Below are 21,130 nucleotides of genomic sequence, written 5' to 3' on the forward strand. Positions count from 1 at the left end.
AATACAAAAAGTTAGCTGGGCATGGTGGTGTGTGCCTGTAATCCCAGCTACTCAGGAGGCTGAGACAGGAGAATTGCCTGAACCCAGGAGGCGGAGGTTGCGGTGAGCCGAGATCGCGCCATTGCACTCCAGCCTGGGTAACAAGAGCGAAACTCCAAACTCCGTCTCAACAAAAAAAAAAAAAAAAAAAAAAAAGATGGGGTTTCTCCATGTTAGTCAGGCTGATCTCAAACTCCTGACCTCAGGTGATCCACCCACCTTGGCCTCCCAAAGTGCTGGGATTACAGGTGTAAGCCACCTCACCCAGCCTAATGTTTGTGTTTTTAGTAGAGGCAGGGTTTCACTATGTTGGCCAGGGTGGTCTGGAACTCCTGATCTCAAGTGATCCACCTGCCTTGGCCTCCCAAAGTACTAGAATTACAGATGTGAGTCACCATGCCCAGCCTAATTTTTTAAGGTTTTTTTGTTGTTGTTGCTGTAGAGAGAAGGTCTTACTATATTGCCCAGGCTGGTCTGGAACTCCTGGGCTCAAGTGATCCTCCCACCTTAGCCTCCCAAACTGCTGGAATTATAAGTGTGAGCCACTGCCCCAGATTGCTTCTACAATTCACTCCCTTAACTAATACTTTATTTATTTATTTATTTATTTATTTTGAGATGGAGTCTCACCCTGTTACCGAGACTGGAGTGCAGTGACGCGAACTGGGTTCACTGCAACCTCCACCCCCTGGGGTTCAAGCGAGTCTCCTGCCTCAGCCTCCTGAGTAGCTGGGATTACAGGCCTGCACCACCACAGCCTGGCTAATTTTTTTTTCTTTTCTTTTTTTTATTATATTTTTAGTATAGAGTGTTTCACCATGTTGAAGGCTGGTGTCAAATCCCTGACCTCAAGCGATCCACTAGCCTTGGCCTCCCAAAGTGCTGCTGAGATTACAGGCAACTAATACTTAATGCTGCTCTGTCCCAGGCACTGCTCTAAGCTTTTCACAAATGTTAATTATCTAAGCTTCATAGCAAACCTAGCACTATTCCTGTTTTACAGATTTAAAAAATGAGGTGCAGAGAAATTAAGTAAGCTGCTCACAATCACACAGTAACTGGCAGAGTCAGATTAGAACCCAGAGGCTGAGCCCTTACCAGGCATGATATGTTTCCTCCCAGTTGACCTGCTTTTGGTCACATGCCCACCACTGGGCTAAGGGAAAGCAAAAACCTTGACCACTATCCTCACTGAGACCCTCAAAAGAAGCATGAATGAATCATGGGAGACCAAAAGACAACAAATGTGCACTATACCAGTGGAAAAAAAAACTCATGAAGTCAAGATTATGCAGCCCAGTTTTTATTATAAGTATTTCAGCAATTAAACTTTAAATAATTATATTAAAGGATATATGACACAGAACTATGATCTCTCACAAAAGTTTAGATCAGTGTTTTATTGCAATTAAGATCAATGTAGCCAAAAAATAGATGAACACTCTTCAAAGCCACAGGAATAAAAACAGGAAGTTCACTCTAATATGAATTGTGTATTCAACCAAAAGGGTTTTGTTTTTTTTTTTTTTTTGAGACTGAGTTTCCCTCTTGTTACCCAGGCTGGAGTGCAATGGCGCGATCTCGGCTCACTGCAACCTCCACCTCCTGGGTTCAGGCAATTCTCCTGCCTCAGCCTCCTGAGTAGCTGGGATTACAGGCAAGCGCCACCATGCCCAGCTAATTTTTTGTATTTTTAGTAGAGACGGGGTTTCACCATGTTGACCAGGATGGTCTGGATCTCTTGACCTCGTGATCCACCCGCCTCGGCCTCCCAAAGTGCTGGGATTACAGGCTTGAGCCACGGAGCCCGGCCTTTTTTTTTTTTTGAGACAGAATCTTGCTCTGTCACCCAGGCTGGAGTGCAGTGGTGCGATCTGAGCTCACTGCAACTGCTGCCTCCGGGGTTCAAGCAATTCTCCTGTCTCAGCCTCCCGAGTAGCTGGGATTACAGGCGTGTGCCACGCACCTGGCTATTTTTTCTGTAATTTTTAGTTGAGACAGGTTTTATCATCTTGGACAGGCTGGTCTTAAACTCCTGACCTTGTGATCCACCTGCCTGGGCCTCCCAAACTGCTGGGATTACAGGCAGGAGCCACTGCCCTTGGCCTAGGGGTATTTTGTTGTTTTGTTAATTATCACCATTTTGCCATGAGGGGACAAAGCCATTAGCATGTGAATGATTTGATCTGTTCTCCTCTTCCAAAGCTATAATATCTGGAATTTCGTCAGTCTCAGATGTCAAGTCTATGGTGGTGAAATCAAACACCTGTAAAAGAAGAATCTCAGATATTGAAACAAACACTGATGAAGTGAGTTGTCAGGTCCATGTGAGCTCACGGAGACTTTAGTGCATGTAGATGAACCTTGCTTTGTCCATAGCTGTGCTTTTTGTTTTTGTTTTTGTTTTTAAGACAGAGTTTCGCTCTTGTTACCCAGGCTGGAGTGCAATGGCGCGATCTCGGCTCACCGCAACCTCCGTCTCCTAGGTTCAGGCAATTCTCCTGCCTCAGCCTCCCGAGTAGCTGGGACTACAGGCGTGCGCCACCATGGCCAGCTAATTTTTGTATTTTTAGTAGAGACGGTGTTTCAGCACATTGACCAGGATGGCACTCGATCAAAGTGCTGGGATTATAGGCGTGAGCCACTGCACCTGGCCAGCTGTGCTTTTTGAAAAGATGTTTGTGGTCTTATTCCCGCAATTCCCTCAGATTATAAAAGTACTAAGGAGATCTTTTATTTTATTTTATTTTATTTTTTATTTTTTAAAAAAGACAGGGTTTCACCATGTTGGTCAGGCTGGTCTTGAACTCCCGACCTCAGGTGATCCGCCCACCTTGGCCTCCAAAGTGCTTAGATTACAGGCGTGAGCCACCATGCCTGGCCTAAGGAGATCTTTTAAAAAGGAAACTAACTAGTGGTGGAAACTAGTCAATGAAGGCTTTTTAAAAAATACCAGATATAAAGCATTTCTCATTATTCAACTATTAATCTGTTACCTTCTTAAAAACAGTAATCCCGAGCCGGGCACGGTGGCTCACGCCTGTAATCCCAGCACTTTGGGAGGCCGAGGCGGGTGGATCACGAGGTCAAGAGACCATCATGGTCAACATGGTGAAACCCCGTCTCTACTAAAAATACAAAAAATAAGCTGGGCATGGTGGCGTGTGCCTGTAATCCCAGCTACTCAGGAGGCTGAGGCAGGAGAATTGCCTGAACCAGGAGGCGGAGGTTGCGGTGAGCCGAGATTGCGCCATTGCACTCCAGCCTGGGTAACAAGAGCAAAACTCCGTCTCAAAAGTAAATAAATAAATAAAATAGGCCGGGCGCGGTGGCTCAAGCCTGTAATCCCAGCACTTTGGGAGGCCGAGGCGGGTGGATCACGAGGTCGAGAGATCGAGACCAACCTGGTCAACATGGTGAAACCCCGTCTCTACTAAAAATACAAAAAATTAGCTGGGCATGGTGGCGCGTGCCTATAATCCCAGCTACTCAGGAGGCTGAGGCAGGAGAATTGCCTGAACCCAGGAAGCGGAGGTTGCGGTGAGCCGAGATCGTGCCATTGCACTCCAGCCTGGGTAACAAGAGCGAAACTCCGTCTCAAAAAAAAAAATAAATAAATAAATAAATAAATAAATAAATAAATAAATAAAATAAAATAAAATAAAAAACTGTAACCCCCCCACTTTTCCATAAACAAGGGTCTAGGGAAATGTCTAGCAACTGAGGAAACAAAAGGTATTTGTATGGTTCAAACAGCCATCACAAAACCCTACCTCTTCTCTGCACAGGAAAGCCTTTAGGGACAAAGAATCTTACTTTATATACCATTTCCATAAGCTAAGTAATGTTTCTTAGCAAACAACAGATTAAAACAAGAACATTAATAACATGCAATGTATTACTAAAGGCTATAATCAGAGGAAAAATAGCAAACAACAAAAAACATCCCACAAAAAAACAGACAGAAGGGAATAAGGGATTTGGGGAGTTATTAAGGTTGTTTTTGTTTGTTTGTTTGTTTGTTTTTTGAGATGGAGTCTCGCTCTGTCCGCCAGGTTGGAGTGCAGTGGTGTAATCTCTGCTCAGTGCAACCTCTGCCTCCTAGGTTCAAGCAACTGTCCTGACTCAGCCTCTAAAGTAACTGGGATTACAGGCATGCACTGCTACCATGCCCAGCTAGAGGCATGCACTGCCACCTGCGCCACTGTGGTGGTGCAGGCCTGTGATCCCAGCTACTTGTATTTCTTAGTAGAGATGGGTTTCACCATGTTGGCCAAGCTAGTCTTGAACTCCTGACCTCAAGTGATCCACCTGCCTTGGCTTCCCAAAGTGCTGGGATTACAGGCGTGAGCCACCACACCCATCCTGGAGTTATTGTTTAATGGATACAGAATTTGTGCTTAAGATGAATATAATGGCAATGGTTGTATAACACTGTGAATATGCTTAATCCCACAGAATTATACACTTAAAAATGGAAAATCTGACATTGGATTTTTGTTTTATTTTATTGAGATGGAGTCTTACTGTCACCCAGGCTACAGTGCAGTGGTATGAATTTGGCTCACTACAACCTCCACCTCCCAGATTCAAGTGATTCTCCTTCCCCAGCCACCCAAGTATCTGAGATTACAGGCATGGGCCACCACACTCAGATAATTTTTGTGTTTTTAGTAGAGGTGGGATTTCATCATGTTGGCCAGGCTGGTTTTGAACTCCTGACCTCAGGTGATCTGCCCACCTTGGCCTCCCAAAGTGCTGAGATTACAGGCATGAGTTACCATGGCTGGCCAGCTCTACTATCTTTTATATGGCACTCTCAAATGGCACTTTCATAAAACCTGTACCAAGCGAAAAACCTAGAACGTATATTCTGTATCAAGACTAGGCTCCCTTTTGAGATTTAAAGCCTTTCGTTATATCTCACATTATATCTATAATCTGCAGGCCCAGTTTAAGCAAAAGAAGAATCCCAGGCAATTCTGTCTACCTCCCACCGCAAACATTTTTCTTTCAACTGTCTTCCTATCATTTCACTTAGTCATCTTACTGACAATCTTAACAATTTCCTTTTTTTTTTCTTTGACACTGAGTCTTGCTCTGTCACCCAGGCTGAAGTGCAGTGGTGCGATCTTGGCTCACTGCAACCTTCGCCTCCCAGGTTCAAGCAATTCTCATGTCTAAGTAGCTTGAATTACAGGAGCTGACCTCGAGCCCTGAGCCCTGTATCTTACGTATCTCATGTAAATCAAATTTTAGTTTTTCCCTTGTCACTTTATTAATTGCTGTTTTTTTTTCCCCCCGCAGCCTTATACTCCTGGGCTCAAGCAATCTTCCTGTCCCAGCCACCTGAGTAACTGAGACGATAGGCATGTACCACCAGGCCCAGTTTCGTTAGCTCTTTAATACCTATAACTGCCTTATCAAAGTGGATACATTTTCATAACCATTAGCTGATATTATATACTCACACCTGAACTGCCAAATTAAAGATACTATATGTCACGGTCCTACAGATGATGTCCTCATGCCTCTAGTGCAAATTAGAAAAACACATCCCCATCCGAAACACTCACATCCATCTGTTGTGGCAACGTTAACTTAATAGATGAGAAAACTAAGGCTCACAGGTTAATGGCCAGTGTGTCATGTTTCTTTGCATTTCTGCATAGGACAAACTACAAAGACTATATTATTATTACAGGCAAAGGGAAAAACATTCTTTTTTTTTTTGAGACGGAGTTTCACTCTTGTTCCCCAGGCTGGAGTGCAATGGCACGATCTTGGCTCACCGCAACCTCCGCCTCCTGGGTTCAAGCAATTCTCCTGCCTCAGCCTCCTGAGTAGCTGGGATTACAGGCACGTGCCACCATGCCCAGCTAATTTTTTGTATTTTTAGCAGAGACGGGGTTTCACCATGTTGACCAGGATGGTCTCGATCTCTCGACCTCGTGATCCACCCGCCTCGGCCTCCCAAAGTGCTGGGATTACAGGCTTGAGCCACCGCGCCCGGCCGGAAAAACATTCTTGAACACCTCCTCAGGCACACCATGCCAGGCTTCATGCAGTCCCATGTGTACGAACCTACCATGGTTAGATACTGTGTTAGCCTTAGTATTTTCCCTCAAAACAACTGTTTTCTGTAGGAAAAAAGTCTATAAAATGAAAATTTTCTGCCAGTTTATGCAACAATGAAGCTGCAAGATATGAGAAAACAGGCTGGATTCAGTGGCTCAGGCCTGGAATCCCAGCACTTTGGCAGGCTGAGGTGGATGGATCACTTGAGCTCAGGAGTTCAAGACCAGCTTGGACAATGTGGTGAAACACCAACTTTACGAAAACAGAAAAATTAGCCAGGTGTGGTTGTGCATGCCTGTGGTCCCAGATACTCAGGACACTGAGGTGGAAGAATTGCTTGAGCCTGGAAGGCAAAGGTTGCAGTGAGCCAATCGTACCACTCCACTCCAGCCCATCTCAAAAAAAAAAAAAAATCACAAAAAACCACCACAAATCCTGAGACATGTTGACAAATGAACGAAATGCATGTAGGCACAAACTTGAAACACAAAGACAGCAAAACCATGACCAATGTGCACAGCTCATGGCAAAAAGCAAGGGCTGCTGGTGTTCTTCTAGAAGCTAAGAATGGTCTACATTTTATTCTGTCCCTGCTCAGGAAGAGCTTTGAGACCTGCCTCCTTTTCATAAGCTATTCAGTAAGCACTACAACTCTTCTTTTTTTAAAAATCTGTACTATCTTAAGTAACACACTATATACTCTTTTTTTTTTTTTTTTTTTTAAGACGGGGTTTCACCATGTTGGTCAGGCTGGTCTTGAACTCCCAACTTCAGGTGATCCGCCCGCCTTGGCCTCCAAAGTGCTTGGATTACAGGCGTGAGCCACTACGCCTGGCCCTATATACTCTTATAATGGGGAAACACAAAGGTAAATGTTCAAAATAAGAAAGCATGTGTGTAACTATAGCTTATGAATTTTCCAGTCAACTGGAATAAACTGCGAAATACCAGTCCTGGCAGTTTTGAGGCACAAAGGGGCAGGGTGATTTGGACTAAGAAAAAAAAAATTTAGTCAGGTGCAATAGCTGACAGCTGTAATCCCAGCACTTTGGGAGGCTGAGGCAGGCAGATCACCTGAGGTCAGGAGTTTGAGACCAGCCTGGCCAACATGGTGATTCCTCGTCTCTACTAAAAATACAAATACTAGCAGGGCATGGTGGCGCACACCTGTAATTGCAGCTACTTGAAAGGCTGAGGCAAGAGAATGGCTTGAGCTGGGAGGCAGAGGTCACAGTGAGCTGAGACTGTACCATTGCACTCCAGCCTGAGAAACAGAGGGAGACTCTACCTCAAAAAAAAAAAAAAAAAAAGAGAAAAAAAAGAAAAGAAAAAAGAAAGAAAATTTAAGAGGCAGAGGCTTTAGAAAATGCCAGTCACTGGGAACAGGGAGGCAAGTGAGTGAATAGACTCTGTCCTGGAAACCCATAAATCACAAAAGTCCATCCTTCCCAAAACCAGAAGCTCCTTATCTGCAAAACAAATTAAAGAGCACCTTCAAGTATCCCAGGGAGTTCCTACCCTCCAACTCAGCTCACCTGTTTACTAATTTCTGGAGTTGCACTGAGGAGAAAAATTTTATACCTTGACAAAAAAAAATTTTTTTTTTGGCCGGGCGCGGTGGCTCAAGCCTGTAATCCCAGCACTTTGGGAGGCCGAGGCGGGTGGATCACAAGGTCAAGAGATCGAGACCGTCCTGTCAATATGGTGAAACCCCGTCTCTACTAAAAATACAAAAAAAAAAAAGTAGCTGGGCATGGTGGCACATGCCTGTAATCCGAGCTACTCAGGAGGCTGAGGCAGGAGAATTGCCTGAACCCAGGAGGCGGAGGTTGCGGTGAACCGAGATCGCGCCATTGCACTCCAGCCTGGGTAATAAGAGCGAAACTCTGCCTCAAAAAAAAAAAAAAAAAAAAAATTTTTTTTGTCAAGTTATAAAATTTTATAAAAGTTATAAAACCACACCCAGCTAATTTTCGTGGATTTTTTTATTTTATTTTTTTTTTTTTTGGAGACAGAGTCTTACTGTGTCGCCCAGGCTGGAGTGCAATGGCACATCTTGGCTCACTGCCACCTCCACCTCCTGGGTTCAAACGATTCTCCTGCCTCAGCCTCCTGAGTAGCTAAGATTACAGGTGCCAGCCACCATGCCCAGTTAATTTTTGTATTTTTAGTAGAGATGGGGTTTCACCATGTTGGCCAGGCTGGTCTCAAACTCCCGACTTCATGATCCACCCGCCTCAGCTTCCCAAAGTGCTGGGATTACAGGTATGAGCCACCACACCCAGCCTAATTTTTGTGTTTTTAGTAGAGACCGGGTTTCACCATGTTGCCAGGCTGGTCTCAAACTCCGGACCTCAGGTGATCCGTCCACCTCAGCCTCCCAAAGTGCTGGGATTACAGGCATAAGCCAATGTGCCTGGCCAACAAAAATCTTGAATAGATTCATTCACACCAAAGGAGCATGTAAAGTTATGTGCTGCTTCTTTGTTTCATGGAAAGGGGTGAACCAGGATAGAAAGAGACAAATTACAGGGGGATTAGTCTTTTCACTTGCAGTTAGTCTCACATGGTTTTCTAGAAGCATCTCCCCCAAAAAAAAATTGAGGTTAGTGACTTTCTCTCAAAATGAAAATGCAATAAGTTAAGTCCAGCTCAGGCTGGACACTGAAGAATCTCCCTTTTAGGGCTCGCACTTTATAAACTGGTTCCCTGGCAAGAAATGCCCAATGCCTTTACATGACACTGATGAAAACAATCACTCGCTTCCTTTCAGTTCTGATTCTTTCTCAGTGAGGTAGTCAGACACGACTAGGTCCTTTTACTGGTTTAAAAACCCACTCACATGGGCCCAGTAACTTGGCAAACAGAGAGCAACTGTCACCTAGCAAAATTTGAATATGCACATTACTTTTTCATTTGTGTTAAATCTGTTATCAAGCATCCCATTTTTTTTTTTTTTTTTGAGACGGAGTTTCGCTCTTGTTACCCAGGCTGGAGTACAATGGCGCGATCTCGGCTCACCGCAACCTCCGCCTCCTGGGTTCAGGCAATTCTCCTGCCTCAGCCTCCTGAGTAGCTGGGATTACAGGCACGTGCCACCATGCCCAGCTAATTTTTTGTATTTTTAGTAGAGACGGGGTTTCACCATGTTGACCAGGATGGTCTCGATCTCTCGACCTTGTGATCCACCCGCCTCGGCCTCCCAAAGTGCCGGGATTACAGGCTTGAGCCACCGCGCCCGGCCTAGCATCCCATTTTTAACATTAGCCTTCCAATGTTCTCACTCTGCCAAATTCCACCGTAGGCCAATTGAAATTCACGTATGTTTAATAACTCTGTCATGCAGGTTAAGCAACGCACAAAGCACATGGAACAAACAGCATGTAACTGGTCTATCCTGCAGTGACTTTTATTGAATTCAAGGGCAGTTTTCCTATTTGAGAAATAAAAAACTAAAATCAAGTTGTACAAGCAATCATCATGAGATAAACCAGTAAAGAGGCCTGCTCAGATCATACCAGAACAGACACCAGTTTCTACCCCAGCCCACATGAAGATGTTTTTATTCAATACAAACAGTAACAGAGGCAACACACTGGCCACAGAATGAGAACATAAAATGCACTAGAATTTTTTATGAGTTCTGGCTAGGCTTTGGCAAGCCTGTTATTCTTTTCTTACCAGGTAAACAGAAATCATCTGCTAATGCCAGAAACATTAAAGCTCTTAATTCAACTGGAAGTAATATAATTGAGGGCCTTTTTACTAGCTACTTGCTTCCCAATTTAGCAGGTTGTCTAGCAGGTTAATTTCAACAAAAGGTGTCAGCTGGCTGGCCACATCATGCACTGGTGACGGGCAGGTTTAATGAGTTTTGTGCTCAGATTGCTGGGCCTCCTGGCTGCTCTTGTCCATCTCTGCACCTTGGTCCTGAGCATTCTGAGACTCAGTCATTTGAGAATAAAAGGGACCTACCAGCCAGTTGAGGGGCGTGTTGTTAACAAAATAATCCATCACATCATCTAAAGATTCCTTCATTTTCTGCAGCTGCCCCTTGCTAGAAGTGAGGAGGCTGTCAGACACTTCCTTAAAGGAGGCAGCATTGCGGAACACTGAGTAGATGTCGCTGGCCATCACCCCTATGTGCTTGGCCTGATCTTGGATGTTCTGTGGTAAGCCTTGGATGTTGGACAGGAGGGTGTGGCACGTGGTCTGGAGCTGCTGAGTCAGGTTTCGGGCAATAGCAAGAGTACGTGACTCGATGTGCTAAAAATAAAACTTAAAATTAGCAGTGGATCCAACAGTGCTATGTATAAGGTTCAATGAAAGTAAGCTGGTTATGTGTCTACCACATATGTGGATTTTTTGGCTTTTAAAAATCCTCATTACAGTGCTGAGTGCAGCGGTATTATTCACATTTCATAGATAAGAATACAAGCTTAGAGTTTAAGTGGATGGCTTCAGTTAACAACCGGAAAACAGCTGGGTGGGAATTCAAACTAGTGCCTAAGTCTCCAAAGTTCATCATCTTAAACTGAAGAAACATATTAGTAGGTGACACCCAAAAGAATGGAAAAATATTTCTTATTAGTAGTGTAATATATATATATTACACTATTTTATATATATATATATATATTCATATTCCCTGTTTGTAGTTTAATATATATGTAAAATGGCAAGATATGAACGAACAGTTTAATACTGACTTCAGAGCTTTTGAGACACAAAGAACCACTTTCTAGGTCTATAAGACCTTCTTTTTTGAGATAGGGTCTTAGTCTGTCACCCAGGCTGGATGGCAGTGGCATAATCATGGCCCACTGCAGCCCCAACCTCACGGGCTTAGGTGATCCTCCCACCTCAGCCTCCCGAGCCAACTAGGACTACAGGTGCACACCACCAAGCCCTGCTAATTTTTGTATTTTTTGTAAAGATGGGGTTTCACCATTGACCAGACTGATCCTGAACTCCTGGGCTCAAGTGATCTGCCTGCCCTGGCCTCCCAAAGTGCTGGGATTACAAGTGTGAGCTATTGTGCTCAGCTAAGATGCTATGTCTTCTGCCTGAAACATTAATACCCTTATTGCTCCTTTGCCTAGTTTATTCACCAATTAGTTCTCAGCTTACCATTCATCTCTTCCAGAAAGCCAAGTGACTCACCCACCCTGACTCCAAGCCTGCCTCAGATAGTCATCCCATAAATTTTCACAGTGCCTGTATTTTTGAGATGGAGTTTCACTTTGTCACCCAGGCAGGAGTGCAGTGGCATGATCTCAGCTCACTGCAACCTCCACCTCCAGAGTTCAAGTGATTCTCCTGCCTCAGCCTCCCAAGTAGCTGGGACTACAGAAGCACACCACTATGCCTGGCTAATTTTGTATTTTTAGTAGAGATGAGATTTCTCCATGTTGGCCAGGCTAGTCTTTAACTCCTGACCTTAGGTGATTCACCGGCCTTGGCCTCCCAAAGTTCTGAGATTTCAGGTGTGAGCCACCACACCCGGCCAATAGTGCCTATTTTTATGCTGTTAAAAAACAACAGAACTTGGCTACTCTGAGCATACTGCCTATGGGGTAGCCCTCTTCTGCAAGGAACAGTTAAAAAAAAAAAGGCACAATAGGACAGCATGGCTGGCTGTATCCCCTGTTAGTCTGTACCCATTATAAGGGCAAGGCCTATGTTTGGTTGTATCTCACTTGGGGCATATGTATATTCACAGATTGTTAAATAAAATTACTCCCTGCGTAGTTTTGCTTTTCTGCCACATAACTAGCCACCTATGTACAAAGTATTGTTCAACCTTTTGATAGAGTATTCTAAGACAGAGTATGGAAAAATTGAAACGAAAAGTTTGGTAAGAACTTTGGAAACTAGCGAATGACTGTCCCAGTCATCTTACCTCAGCACAGTGGGACTCATCAGTATCATCATACCCAATGCTCCTTTTCCACTCCACCCATGAGAGGTAGAGTTTATCCTGAGCATCCTGAATTTTCTGATTGGCATTATGCACATTCTTCCTGGCAAATTCAATCTAGACACATTGAAACAAGACAAAGAAACACACAGGTCAGACATTCATGTTAGTCTGTTTGCAGATACATGATGTAAATCAGGCAACATAAAAACTAAGAATTTCCTGGAGCTGAATGAGATCTATCCCTGCTATCATTGTTATTTATTATCAATATGTGTAAGTTAACCAAGCAGTAGTAGCTCTTTACTGCCTCTATTTAACTATTAAATCACTGACTCCAAATTTACCTCCACTTCAGCACACGTAAAGCAACTAAAAAAAATTTTTTTTTTTTTTGAGAGAGTCTCGCTGTCACCCAGGCTGAAGTGCAGTGGCATGATCATGGCTCACTGCAACCTCCGTCTCCCAGGTTCAAGTGATTTTCCTGCCTCAACCTCCCTAGTAGCTGGGATTATAGGAATATGTCACCATGCCCAGCTAATTTTCACATTTTTAATAGAAACAGGTTTCACCATGTTGGCCAGGCTGGTCTCGAACTCCTGACCTCAGATGATCCACCTGCCTTGGCCTCCCGAAGTGTTGGGATTACAGGCATAGGCCACGGTGCCCAGCCAGCAATTAAAATGTAATGTGTATATGAGTAAAGGGTAAGTTAGATTAAAATAACAGAAAGCAATTCAACCTTCCTCTTCCCTGTTGCCAACCACCTATTTCCCCTTCCAGGAAGAAATGGTTTTATTATGGCAGTACAGAATGGTACATACTGTTCTGTAACTTGGCAACCTTTTTTTTTTTTTTTTTTTTGAGACAAAGTCTTGCTCTGTCACCCAGGCTGGAATACAATAGTGCGATCTTGGCTCACTACAACCTCTGCCTCCTGGGTTCAAGCAATTCTCCTGCCTTAGCCTTTGTAACTGGGGTTACATGAACCACCACGCCCAGATAATTTTTTTTTTTTTTTGTATTTTTAATAGAGATGGGGTTTCACCAGTCTGGTCTCAAGCTCCTGACCTCGTGATATACCAGCCTCAGCCTCCCGAAGTGCTGGGTTCATGCCTGGCCAACTTGGCAACCTTTAATGGCTACACAGTAGTCTACTGTGATGTATCAATTTAATTAGTCACTTGAGTGGTTGTGCATTGTTATAGTCTCTTGCAGCTTTAAACAAATATACACATCTGTAGGATAAAAAGTAAAATGCTCAAAGTATAGGTATGCTTGTAACTTTCCTAAAATTGTCTCTTGAATCAGTCCCTTAGAGCAAGAGCTACATAAATGTGGTTCTTTCTCTACACCATTGCCAACAGCCACATTTCCAGCATGGCAGGAGAAGAGAGAGGTGTTGGTATTTGACCCCTCAGAGCAAGATTAGCATTGCTTCAGATATTTCAGCTATTTATACTTCTTTTTCTGTGAGTTGTCTTCATATTTTTCACCCAGTTCTCTATTGGGTTGTTCATCAAGTAACAGTGAAATTCTTGGATTCTGATTACATTAACTCTTGGGCCTAGAGATAAATGAACTCACTTCAGATACCTTAAAATAAAGTTTTACTCACCAGCTGAACAGTAGAATGGAGCTGAGAAATTGTCTCTTGGCTTTTTTGCTTAGCTTCTTTAACCGTGCTGAGAGCCTGCTGGTAGGCACGGGAGCGAAGCTTGGTAGACAGGGATCCCAGTCTAACATAATAACTTGGTTTGTGAACCATATCAAATCCTTCAACTTTTTTTGCTTCTTTTTCTGAAATTAGAAAGAAGAGACAAAAAAAAACTTGAGGACGGGTGCGATGGCTCACGCCTATAATCCCAGCACTCTGGGAGGCCGAGATGGGCGGATCATAAGACCACCCTGGCCAATATGGTGAAACCCCGTCTCTACTAAAAATACAAAAATTAGCTGGGCATGGTGGTGCGCATCTGTAATCGCAGCTATTTAGGAGGCTGAGGCAGGAGAATGGCTTGAACCCGGGAGGCGGAAGTTGCAGCGAGCCAAAAAAAAAAAAACTTAAGGGATCACAGGGATAAATGATAAGGAGGTCTGGACTCTAACCTGGATCTTGACTTTCTTACTTTTACCCAATCACTTAGCAATCATGCAGTCATTTTTCCAAGACTGCTTATGTCTGCTGCTGGACTTGACTATCTTGAACATATTACTCTATCTGATACACACTTGCATGCATCTACATGCTTCTTCCACTAGAGTAAAACTACTTTTTTGAGATGAAGTCTCACTCTGTCGCCTGGGCTGGAGTGCAGTGGTGCAATCTTGGCTCCCTGCAGCCTCAACCTCCCAGGCTCAACTGATCCTCTCACCTCAGCCTCCCAAGTAGCTCCAACTACAGGCACAAGCCACCATGTCCAGCTAATTTTTGCATTTCAGGGTTTCGCCATGTTGCCCTAGCTAATCTCAAACTCCTGAACTCAAGCGATCTGCCCCTCTCAGTCTCCCAAAGTGCTGGGATTATAGGCATGCACCACTGCGCCCAGCCTAGAGTGAACTTGAGCCACATGGTACCTGGCACACATGATCTAATGATGATTCTTTGTAATAAGAATTTTTTTTTTTTTTGAGACGGAGTTTCGCTCTTGTTACCCAGGCTGGAGTGCAATGACACGATCTCGGCTCACCGCAACCTCCGCCTCCTGGGTTCAGGCAATTCTCCTGCCTCAACCTCCTGAGTAGCTGGGATTACAGGCACGCGCCACCATGCCCAGCTAATTTTTTTTTGCATTTTTAGTAGAGACGGGGTTTCACCATGTTGACCAGGATGGTCTCGATCTCTTGACCTTGTGATCCACCCGCCTCGGCCTCCCAAAGTGCTGGGATTACAGGCTTGAGCCACCGCGCCCGGCGGTAATAAGAATTTTATAAAATAATCCATTAAAGATAATCCATTTACAAAAAATGTTTTCCAAGGCCCATTTTTACTGAACTTTCAAAACTTACTATGTACAATTCAGTGTGAAATTTATGCTTGCTTTAGGAAGGAAAAATCTAGAGGCAAAAAGATTAGTGGTTGTCTTGGAAATAAGGATTAGAGGAAATAAGGATTGACTGCCAGGTGTGGTGGCTGGCACCTGTAATCCCAGCACTTTCGGAGGTTGAGGCAGGTGGATCACTTGAGCCCAGGAGTTCGAGATCAGCCTGGGCAACATAGTGAGACCCCATCTCTATATAATAAAAAATAAAATAAAAAGGACTGCAAACAAGCATGAGGGTCTTTTGTGGTAGCAGAAGTATTCTAAAACTGGATTGTGGTGATGGTTGCACAACTGTAAATTTAGGCTAACAACAAGAGTATATCTCAGTGGAGCTGTTTAACAAAGATTTATAAAACAGTATTTCAAGGGAAAATTCCAGTTACCTAGTTCTTCTTCAGTGAGAGGGAGGTACTGCTCTACCAACAGCTCTGATTTGGTGAGTGCATTTTCTACGCCACTGCTCACAAGCTGCATCATCCGACTCCCCAAGACTGTGTTAATGCTGCCACTGACCACAGACTTGGTCTTCTCCACACTGCCAGTCACTGCCCCTTTGGTCTTGTCCATCACCCCTGTGATCGTGCTGGCCACGGAATCCTTGGCCCCAGTCACAGTTGTCGTCATGGCATCTTTTGCCCCAGTCACAGCATCTTTGGCATTGGCAACAACCTAGAAGTAGAAAAGCAGATCCCTTGGCTGGTGAGAAACATGAGCATGAGGACATACATAAGGTCTTAACTAAGGCAGCACAGCTGAAGAGTTAGAGAAGGCGTCTAGTCCTCTCACTCTCTAGCTTTAGGTCTTGGGCAAGTCACTAAGAGTTGATGAGCCTGATTTTCCCTATCAAATGTATTTGCCCTAACTGCCAATCCTTGGGAATTGTTGGGAGGAGTAAATGAGGTAAACAGATATGAAATTTATCAGTTTGTCAAGGCTGCAGTGAGCCATGATTGTGCCATTGCACTCAGCCTGGGTGACAGAGCAAGACCTTGTCTCAAAAAAAAAAAAAAAAAAGAGAGAAAAGGTGGTGGTAAGTTATATAGCTTATTCCAAAGTCACATAAATCTAGAGAGGAAACTGAAGATCAAACTATACCTGGCCCTCTGGGTGTTATCAATTTGCAATTGTCTGTGTTTAGAGGATACAATGATGGGGTGAACCCGGAGGAAGGATGGCGCATAGCCACAGGGAACACTGACAAGAAAACCTCCTCTAAATTATTTGTTAATACCTTGGGAGAAGGTCTTCTTAAAACTATTGAAAACTATTGGCTTTCAATAACTCAATGAAATTTTTCATTTTTATCTATTTATTATTTATTTATTTAGAGACAGAGTTTCACTCTTGTTTCCCAGGCTGGAGTGCAATGGCACAATCTTGGCTCACCACAACTTCCACCTCCCGGTTTGAGGGATTCTCTTGCCTCAGCCTCTGGAGTAGCTGGGACTGTCAGTCCCTGGTGCCAAAAACCTTCGGGACTACTGGGCTCTACCGTCTAGGTTTGTGAGACTATACTCTGTGATGTTCACACAATGGCAAACTCACCGAATGATGCATTTCTCAACACATATTCCCACCATTAAGTGACAAATGACTGTATTTAGATTATGCAAAAACAGTGGAGCTATATTTTCCCCTAACTTGCATCCTTTCATGCCATTCTGTATTCTTAATTTGAAACAAAATTTTAGGGCATTATCTGAACCAAAGGATCAGCAGGACAGATGAGCCTATCATTGTCATCAACATTGGCTAGCTATCCCATATGGATGGTAGTTCCTAGCAGCACCGTACAAGACAGGTGAGAAAAGCTTCTATATATCACCTCTGCATTTATTTAACACCGCAAGGGAATCAGTTATTTGAGACAACAATTTGGTCTGCAGGAGCAAAGACACAAATTGATAGAGATCCCACTAAAAGTTTTCTAATCCAAAGGAGGCTTGTTCTCCGTTTCATGGAAACAACTTGACAACGGTTCAGGAAGTAAGGAAGTGGCCATTCCTCTTTCAAACACACATCCAGATCCAGGTTGGAAAAACAAGTATTTGCCTACTTGTGGTATGTACAGCTTGTGCTAACAGACAGAAGATGAAAACATGTGAGGTGTCAAGCCTCAGCACTTTTGTTCCAAGCTCACCTGAGTTGATGGCTGATTCAGAATAGGCAGTCTCTCCTCCATCCTGTCTAGCCCCTTACAGGCATAGGTATTGGCAATCGCAACTAAAATCACAAATGGGAAAGTGTTAATGTAGTGTGTACGTATAGAATGAACACATTACCATATCTTATAATTTTAGCCTTATAAAAATGGCAAGAACGTTGATCTTTTACCACAGAATGCATTGCCTGATTTCTCTAGCTCTGACAGCAAGAGGCCTGGCAAGTTGCTGGCAACTTTCTTCTGCAGATAAGGAAACACGGGGGTGTGAGGGAGGAGCAGGCAGAGGCCGTGAAAGGCCAAACAGGAAGCTGGCTCTGAAGCTTCTTCCTCATCAACTGGCCCCTAACATTAATGCCAATAGCCAGGCTTTCCCTGAACTCTCATTCAGAGAATAAGGCTTTCCCTGGAAACGCTCTCAGAATAAGCATTCCTGTGCCAGTTTAATCCCTACCTACACTTACTTCAGCACATGACAGTGTATTTGGGATTCTCATGGGGAAAGAGTATGCTAGGACCACCCTGGATCTCCCTAACAAGGGAGATTTTAGTGTGAGCTTTCCGCTAAGAATACCAAGCCAAGTACTAGCACCAAATTCATTTAGGATGTAGCAGAGTTGGAATGGCTGGTCTCTAAAGGCTCTTGATCATCCTGAAAGTCCCTGGCTTAACTATTTGAGGGAGGAATGATTTAAATCTTTATTCAAAAGCAGTTCATGATGTGGAGAAATTGGAGCCTCCTCCATATAGTGTTGGGTGGCAATGTAAAACGGTACAGCTGATTTGGAAAACAGTCTGGCGGCTCAAAAGCTTAAACAGTTATCATATAACCCAGCAATTCCACTCCTAGGTATATTCCAAAAAAAACCTGAAAACGTATGTCCACATAAAAACTTGTATACAAAATGTTCACAGAAGCATTATGCATAATCTCCAAAAGTAGAATGAACCCAAACATCCATTAATTGAGCAATGAATAAATAAAATATTGTCTGTCTAGACAGTAAATTACTATTACACAATAAAGTGTGGAAGAAGTTACTGCTTCATCCCTTTTTATCCCTTTCATCCAGCATAATGTTTTGAAAGTTAATCTATCTTTCAAAACATTATGCTGGATGAAAAAAGCCAATCACAAAAAACTAACATATTTTATGATTTCATTTATAAGAAATATCCAGCATAGGCAAATCTATAAAGACAAAGTAGATTAGTAGCTGCCTCAGGGTGGTTGGAAGGAAATGAGGGAGAGACTACTAAGTATGAGAGTATGAGATTTCTCACAGTTTTACTTGAAGTGTCATAAACTGCCAATGCTATGAAACAGGCCTTCAATGGCCAGGCGCGGTGGCTCATACCTGTAATCACAGCACTTTGGGAGGCTGAGGTGGGCGGATCACAAGGTCAGGAGTTCAAGACCAGCCTGGCCAATATCGTGAAACCCCATCTCTACTAAAAATCCAAAAGTAGCCAGGCGTGGTGGCAGGCACCTGTAGTCCCAGCTACTCAGAAGGCTGAGGCAGGAGAATCTTTTGAACCTGAAAGGCGGAGATTGCAGTGAGCTGAGATCACACCACTGTACTCCAGCCTGGGCAACAGAGTGAGACTCTGTCTCAAAAAAAAAAAAAAAAAAAAGAAACAGGCCTTCTATGATAATGAGGGTCACCTGAAAGTTTCTAGGTAAAGGCAGTCTATGCCCCAGGAAGGGCTGAGGAGTCCCTGATGTTACTGCTGTGAGCTCAGGGGCTTACCACTGACCGGTCCCTGGACTGCATCTTGAAAAATCAGAACTCACTTTGCGGCTCTAGCTTCTGGATGATGGGCAGAGCACTGGTCAGGGCTACCGAGGTGATGGTCTTCACGCCCTTCTCTGCCATCTCACACACAGACTTCAAGTAGGGATACTGGTCCTTTGTGTTGACATAGGCTGAGGACATGAGGTCATATGTGGAGCTCACCAAGGGCAGGTTGACCACCCGAGTCACCACACTCTGCAATCAAAGTAGGGAGGGTGGGCTTGTTAATCTCTCAAAACACAAGAGGAGAGAAAGTAGGCAAAGGTTACTCAAAATTCATACCGGTTGTGGATCAACTGCAACAGATGCCATTTTTCTTTCTGGAGAGAGAAATCTGCAGAAAAGAGACTTATTTCAGAACACTGGGATAAGACTCTCCCAAATTTGTTCCCAAAGGCAAGCAAATGCTGATTTCATGTAGAGAAAACAATCAAGATGAGTTTTGTGTAGTCTTCTGCACTTCACTCTCCAGCTCTCGGAGTCCCCCTCCTGAGAGACCCACACCCACACAACCCCACTCCCTCTTCTGAGGCAAGGTTTCAGAGCTTATGTGTAAACCTGCAATACTCAGGAGGGAAAAACAAAGTTGTTGATATACTTCTCTTGTTTCTCCACCAAGATATAGAGATGCCTTTTGAGGGGCAGGATCTGTTCACAAAAATGCTAGCCAAAGTAAAATCCAGGTTAAGACTAAAGAGAGATTTCAAATAGAAGACATCTTGGTCTGCCTGGATTCTTCTGGGGATCACAGGACTATCAAGTGGGAACCCTTTGCGGGGACATATTAAAACTTCCTTGTGAAGAGACGGAAGCTAGTTTAGGAGAAACTACGCACGAGAGCAAGGAGGTGCTCTGAGGAAGAAGCATTTCAGGACGCCTTTAAACGTCACCTTAGTATCCCCAAAGCCCATCCCTACACAAAGCCACCGGCAGCGGAGCTGGGAGGGAAAGAACCCGCTCACTGTCCTCTGTGCTCGGGCTGGCCAGCTCACCCTACGCTCGCCAAGATTCCGCTTCTGCAAGAAATAAGCCACCACTACCCTGAAGGCGGAAGAGACGCCAGTATCGGCAGCCCACTCCCATTCTGTACCCACAAAATATGTACCCATAAAATATGGTTTTCAGGCCGGGCACGGTGGCTCACGGCTGTATCCCAGCACTTGGGGAGGCTGAGGCGGGTGGGCTGCTTGAGGGCAGGAGTTCAAGACCATCCCGACCAACATGGTGAAACCCAGTCTCTGCTACAAATAAACAAAAATTAGCCGGGCCTGGTGTCGCGCGCCTGTAAACCCAGCTACTCCGAAGGCTGAGTGAGGAGAATCGCTTCCACCTGGGAGGTGGAGGTTGCAGTGATCGTGCCACTGCACTCCAGTCTGAGCGACAGAGATTCCGTCTCAAAAAGAAAAAAAAAAATTCGGCTTTCTAAATCGTTTCCCTTTCGATACTGTACCTTCGACAAATGTTAATTGTTTCCCCCACAACCATCTAGGAAGGCCAAGGGTCATTTGATAGCAATCGCCCTCAATCTGTTGGCAGGAAAGAAGGCTCAACGCACAAAGGCGAGGGTCGAAAGCGCGGGTCCGGGAGTCTGCACCCACCCGGCAGGACCTGGAAGCCGCGAGGCGGGCGGGGTCCCTGACCACCACCCCAGCCGTCCCGCGCACCTTAGAGCCCCGCGGGGAGCATAGCAGCGGCCCCGGGGAGCCCCTCACCCCATCTGGGCGCCGCTGGGGGCCCCAGACCGTGTCGCTGGGAAACCGAGTGGGCGCTCACTCACCGTCGGACTGCAGCGAAGGGCGAAGAGCAGGCGCGTACCGAAGGCGACTCCGGCAGCCACGACTCGAGCAGAACATGGGGCCCTCGGGCGCCCGGGCTATAAACCCCGCCTCGCCGCCCCTCCCCGCGCCTCCGCAGCACGTGACCCGCGGCAGCGCGCCGGGTCCCAACCCGCAGTGTCGCCCTCGGGCACGTCCCGGCGCCCTCCCCCAACGCTGGCCCTCCTAGAGGGGTGAGGGCCGGGTCCCAGTAACGGGGTGCGCTGCCTGGGAGAGGGGCCCTGCCGCGGGGAGAGGAGCCTGTCGGGAGCGGGCCA

The 21,130-nt window shown here is 44.9% G+C and overlaps 1 protein-coding gene across 2 annotated transcripts; it reads right to left on the reverse strand.

Moving 5' to 3' along the window:
- Positions 1-1,320: 1,320 nt before the first annotated feature.
- Positions 1,321-20,928, reverse strand: PLIN2 (perilipin 2). Of its 2 annotated transcripts, XM_039474860.2 has the most exons (9): positions 20,816-20,928; positions 19,321-19,372; positions 19,038-19,233; positions 17,222-17,304; positions 15,465-15,750; positions 13,656-13,837; positions 12,020-12,154; positions 10,093-10,383; positions 1,321-2,305 (listed from the first exon to the last, which is right to left on the reverse strand). In XM_039474860.2, the coding sequence occupies exons 2-9, from the start codon at positions 19,348-19,350 to the stop codon at positions 2,168-2,170; spliced, it is 1,341 nt and encodes a 446-aa protein (XP_039330794.1). In that variant the 5' UTR covers positions 19,351-19,372; positions 20,816-20,928; the 3' UTR covers positions 1,321-2,167. The 2 variants fall into 2 exon arrangements, with proteins under 2 accessions (XP_039330794.1, XP_003928183.1); XM_003928134.4 differs by lacking the exon at positions 1,321-2,305 and having other exon boundaries at positions 9,502-10,383; positions 20,816-20,927.
- Between the last annotated feature and the right edge of the window lie 202 nt (positions 20,929-21,130).

Source organism: Saimiri boliviensis, chromosome 2 (assembly GCF_048565385.1).
Source record: "Saimiri boliviensis isolate mSaiBol1 chromosome 2, mSaiBol1.pri, whole genome shotgun sequence".
Lineage (NCBI taxonomy): Eukaryota > Metazoa > Chordata > Mammalia > Primates > Cebidae > Saimiri > Saimiri boliviensis.